This window comes from Gekko japonicus, unplaced genomic scaffold (assembly GCF_001447785.1).
Source record: "Gekko japonicus isolate JY-2015 unplaced genomic scaffold, Gekko_japonicus_V1.1 scaffold5949, whole genome shotgun sequence".
Taxonomy (NCBI): Eukaryota; Metazoa; Chordata; class Lepidosauria; order Squamata; family Gekkonidae; genus Gekko; species Gekko japonicus.
The window spans coordinates 28592-34114 of NW_015159900.1; the positions used below are offsets into that span (position 1 = coordinate 28592).

General features: G+C 42.3%; 1 protein-coding gene across 1 annotated transcript in view; it reads left to right on the plus strand.

Moving 5' to 3' along the window:
- Positions 1-1799: 1799 nt before the first annotated feature.
- Positions 1800-5523, plus strand: part of LOC107107994 (sterol O-acyltransferase 1-like) — a gene marked incomplete at its 5' end in the record, with an annotated part of 8377 nt that continues 4653 nt past the window's right edge. Inside the window, 3 exons of the mRNA XM_015408383.1 lie at positions 1800-1858; positions 3715-3857; positions 3948-4007. Coding sequence (XP_015263869.1) covers positions 1800-1858; positions 3715-3857; positions 3948-4007 — 262 coding nt within the window. The remainder of the gene's footprint in view (positions 1859-3714; positions 3858-3947; positions 4008-5523) is intronic.

A 5523-nucleotide genomic window follows, 5' to 3' on the forward strand; every position in this document is an offset into this window, starting at 1 on the left:
CACTCTAGCTGGGTGACCTTGGGTCAGTCACAGTTCTCTTAAAGCTGTTCTCTTAAGAGCAGTTCTTGAAAGAACTCTTTCAGCCTCACTGACCTCACAGGGTATCTGTTGTGGGGAGAGGAAGGGAAGGAAATTGTAAGCCGCTCTGAGACTCCAAGTGAAGGGCGGGGTATAAATCTAACATGTCTTCTTAAGTGGTAGTACCAAGATGGGGGAGTGGGCAATTCTTCCTTTTCTGGAGAGTTGGTTAAACATAACAATATTGCTGAAGTGTCCCTACAACTTATGGTTGAGACTCCTAAAGAAATGCAAGCAAAAGAAGAATATTAATGAAGCTTTATTTAGAGTTGTTGATGTAGTGAATCAAAAGCCTTCTGGGTCTATTTGAGAACTGGCCAGACAGACATGGAGACCTTGGGCAGTCACTGATTTGATATCACTTGTTCTTGTCATGACACCCAAGGTCCTGTGACTAAAACCTAAGAGCGATTGGAATTTGAGGATTCCCCCATCCACATGTGATGATAAATGGATCTTCTTATCTTCTCAAGCAAGAGAGCCAAGAACCAAGTGGTTAGAACTATTTGTAGGGTTACCTTGGGGCCAAGGCCACAATGAGGTTTACTGCAACAGTTTGCTTCTAATATAAATGTTTGTGCATGGGGGGGGGACGAGTTCGGCGATCAAGAGAGTCGGAACTCTGTAATTAGAACAAACTATTACTAGCTATAAGGTGCAACTCACCTGCTTTGTTCTAGGTAAAAAAAAGTGGGTGTATTGTTGTAGAACTTGAAATTTTGTCTCTCCCTTGATCCTTTAATGTTAAGGGATTCAAATGTTAAGAGATTCAAAACTATCATAGGAATTGAAGAAAAATATTGACTATTGCTTTATGAAGCATATTAGTCAGAGAGTTTTCTGAAAACATGAGAGAATTTCTAGTGAGAGAACTTACACTAAGAAAACTTTCTGGAAGGTTCGTCCAGTTATACATTTTATAAATGTACAGAATTGTAGAATATCTTCTTTGCTGTATCACTTTAAAAAAACATATATACATATACATCAGTGTGTGTGTTTCTCTTTTGAGACAGCTGATTTTTGGGAAGAATACTATGATTCTTTTACATGGCCTTATTTTCATAAGCTGTCGGAACAAGTTTTACCTATTTTTAACATCATCTTTGTAAGTTTTTAAATCGTAATTTTCTATTTATGGCTTTGGTTTCCCATACTATCAAATTGAGAATTTATTTCTTGTGTCCCTGAGGCTCCCTTTCTCTATGGAGGGAATTTTGTGTGGTGCCATATCTGGTCACCTGAGCCCCCTGCCGTCATGGAGTACATGGCCCTGATGCAAGTTTGTCATCTCAGTGAGAAGAACTAGGCCATAGAATTGTGGTGAACAACTTCTTTTCAGACAGGCCTGTGAAAGCTCCTTGTCTCTGCTAAGGAAGTACTTCAGATGCTAAGGAAGTAATTCAGATGGGGAGGGATTTATGAATTGGAAGAGGGGCCGCTCTCGTAGACCATTGTTGTACTACAGATGAATTGGAAGAGTGCTCCCTCCCCATTTGTGTGTGGGTTTGGTAGACCATTGTTGTGCTACAGATGAGTTACCTCTGAGCAGCTGAATATGTAAAAAGTACACTGGGTTTGTAACTTGTGGGCTTATTTGCAGCTTGATTATAAATATGAAAATTAAAGTATTCTCCCCGCCCCATTGTTTCCACACTTGCAGACTGCTTATATGCAGTTTTCACTTAAAAAAGGACAATAATGGTTTGTTTTTCTCTTAGGTTGGGTTGATGTTGACCATGTGATAACAAGGAAGATGCAACTCCTGGCGGAGGCTGAGGTAAACATATTTCAATTATAAAAGTCCCTAGAGAATCTGAAGTTGTCTGTTACACTTAATTTCAACCTGTGATTTTACAATATAAACTTTATGTTCGTGACATGACCTTAGACTGACTTTTGGTCAGTAAAACCCTGGTTGCTTGATAGGCATACAGAATCTAAACTGCACACACAGCCTGTCCCCCAATGGAGCAAATAATATTCCCAGGACTTTTTTGGGTTGGGAAAACTGCACAGGGGTGGTGGAAGCCCTTTCTTCCTCTATATGGTGGTCCTGACCTGACTTAGACCCCTGAAGTGCTTGGAAATTAGTTCTCAACAGCTGCTTTCTGGGATTCCGTATAAGGAGAAGGGAAGAGGAGATTGGCTTTATACCCAGCCTTCATTACCCAAAGGAACAGATCAGCTTACAGTCCCCCCCCTCCCCACAACTGACACCCTGTGAGGTCGGTGGGGCTGAGAGAGCACACCACGGGTCCTTCCCTCGCCAGCAGGTAAACGAGGGACCGGAGGGGAATGCTGCGAGCCGGCAAGATCGCACAGCAGAAGTCTGGAGGCAGCCCATGGCAAACATTTACTAGTACTTTGGAGGTACTACTTTTTTAACGCCCATTTTCGGCGGTAAGCCACGGATGCGCTCCACTTCCCAGATGTTGGGGTGTGATCTCGCCCGGATAATCCGCCCACCATCCTTGCCTCTCCCGCGGCAACTTTGCCGTGTGACCGGGGCCGTAGTTTAGTAATCAGTACAAGGGAGCAGCACTGAGAAACTCTGAGGCAAAGAAATGTTGTGGTTCAGATTGAGTTCTGGGAGCAGGAAAAGAGCTGCAAAGTACACTGAGTCCCTTTTACGGGGAATGTTCTTCAGCACGTGGAAATATTTTACAATATCAAAAGCTGCCTGCAGCACCTCCTGCCAAGTCCGATGGAGTAACGGTGTTGTTGCTACTGCGAGCACGTGACTCCATTATTCATTCAACGCCTGAACGTTCTGATCTAAAGAAAGCCTTGTGCCAGTTTTCTCTTTCATTGCCTAGGTTTGATTCCCCCCCCTTTTCTTACTCTTGAGGTTTTGACATGGGTTTTGCATTTACTTGTGTAACAAACTGTAGTGACGAATCAGACATCCTTGTTAACTTCAGAAACCTGCATTCTGTGGTCATGACAAGCGAACAGGGTAGCAGGAAAACTTGAAGTTCTGGTCTCGTCTGTTTGCTCTCTGTACAGCTGCAAGCAACCAAAAAGAAAAAAAGGAACAGGAGAAGAAAAAAGAAAGTTAAACATTAACCTTCATCGTTTCTATTTTGGATTATCGATCAACTCCTTCTGTTTGTTTTGCTCTGATATAAAATAAAATACACCAGAAACCTAAAAACCAAGATTAAAATCACAATTCAGGAATGCTAATAACTTAATCAAAGAGAGTCCTGAATAAAACTGTCTTCAGCTGCCTCCTAATGATTGGAAGTGAGGGGGCCAGGGGCAACTCCCTGGGGAATTTGTTCCATAATGGTGGGGCTGCTGTTGAAAGGCAACCCACTGCAGAGGGGCTGTGGCTGAGTGGAAGTGCCTCTGCTTTGCATGCGTAAGGTCCCAGGTTCAATCCCCCTCATCTCCAGGTAAGACTCGGCAGTAGGTGATGTGAAAGAGCTTTGCCTGAGATCCTGGAGAGCCACTGCCAGTCTGCGTAGGCAGTATTGACCTTGATGGACCAATGGTCTGATTTAGTATAAGGTGGCTTCGTGTGTGTATGTGTGTGATGTAGGGTAATGTGCCACTTCAGCAGACTTCCAGGTGCGGACGTAAATCATTTGTTGTGTTTTCTCTCCCATCCCTTTCCCCCAATTTCCCCAGCATTTGAAGCCAGCTTTCATGAAGGGGATTGACAGTCATTTTACGGAATTCGTAGATGGCTTGGTTTCAAAGTCAGTGCTGCTGGAGTCGTCACCATCTGCCTTCCCAACTGTGCGTTCAGAGAAAGACAGCTCCAAAACCAAGTACGTCAGTTCTTGGCTGAACCTTGGCAGAGTTGGTTTCCTTTCACCTCCTCCTGAATAAGCCCTGACCATTTGCCTTTCCCCCCACAGAGGCTTGAGAGCACCTCCAGAACATGGAAAAGTCTTTGTTCCTAGGAAATCTCTCTTGGAGTGAGTATGTTAAATAGACTTTAAAGTCTTTAAACTGCCCTTGTGGGCCCCATTATGGGTGTACACAACCATTCTTGTGGCCTACAGTGTTAGAGGGTGTGATGTGACTAGTGCCCCGTGTGGCTCAGTGGCAGAGCATCTGGTTTTCAGGTTCAATCCCCAGCATCTCTCGTTAAAAAAGATCAGATTGACCTTATTATTATTATTTTTTTGTATTTTTGCAGTGTGTGTGTGTGTTTGCGTGCCCCCATGCCTGGAAATCATGGCGATCTCTGGCAACTCCTACTGGGCAAGCAACAAACAATACAGCACACAGTCTGATATAGCCAGGAACAGCAAAACAACTGTGAGTTGAAATACCCGCAAGTATAAATGTACAAAAAGAGACTTCAATAAAGTGAAAAGCAGCATATATTATTACATGTGGGAATGAAAAATCCACAAAATCCATGAAGGGAAACAGTCAAGTCCAGAGAAGATATCCAACACTTTTCCTTGGTAGTTTATAGTGTTTCAGACTCCTGGTCCTTCCTCAGTGCCTTTAGGATAGCATTGCAGCTGTTATTGACTTTTACATACACACTATACTTAGGAATTTGAGGCATATCAGGTCCTGGCTACATAAACAACCCTGTTGGGTGCACATTAAAATTGTGGAGACCTGGCCCATACATATCAAGGTTGGAATGTTCCACCACATATATATATTTTACTTAGGAAATTTGATGCATTTGGTCCTGTTCACTTAGAAACTACCCTGTGAGGTGCATATTAAAATTTAGGAGACCTGGCCCAAATTAGGGATGGAATGTTCCACCTGGAGTTGGCAACTCCTCGTACTTTAGTCTTTTTACAATAAGAGGTTCTATAACTTTAAAACTAATGAGGATACTATCAGCTGCAATCAGTGTGGTTTCATAGAGCTGTCCCAGTAGGCCGGATACTTTGAGGCATGTTTGGTCCTGTTCACATAGAAGCAACCCTAGAGGTGCATATTAAAACTTAGGAGACCTAGCCCGTAAGTGAGTATATACTGGCGGCTTTATGGTCCATATATTATGCTATGTATTTATATTCTTTATTCTAAGGAGTTACTCTCTTTTACAGAGATGTTGAATAGCATCATCCTGTTAAGAAACTGGTATGAGACTTCCTATGTTGGTAAGATACATGAGACTCTGTGTAACAGTGATTATATATTGTTATTAAGCATCATTGTTTGGAAGCTATATTGTTATAAAGCATTGCTGTATTTTATACTTTTACAATTTTGTACTTCTATAGTTCTTTGTTCCTGAGGAAGGACCAGGAGTCTGAAACACTATAAACTACCTTGGAAAAGTGTTGGAGATCTTCTCTGGACTTGACTGTTTCCCTTCATGAATTTTGTGGATTTTTCATTCCCACATGTAATAGTTGTTACTGCTATTGCTAATTATATGCTGCTTTTCACTTTATTGAAGTCTCTTTTTGTACATTTATACTTGCGGGTATTTCAGCTCACAGTTGTTTTGTT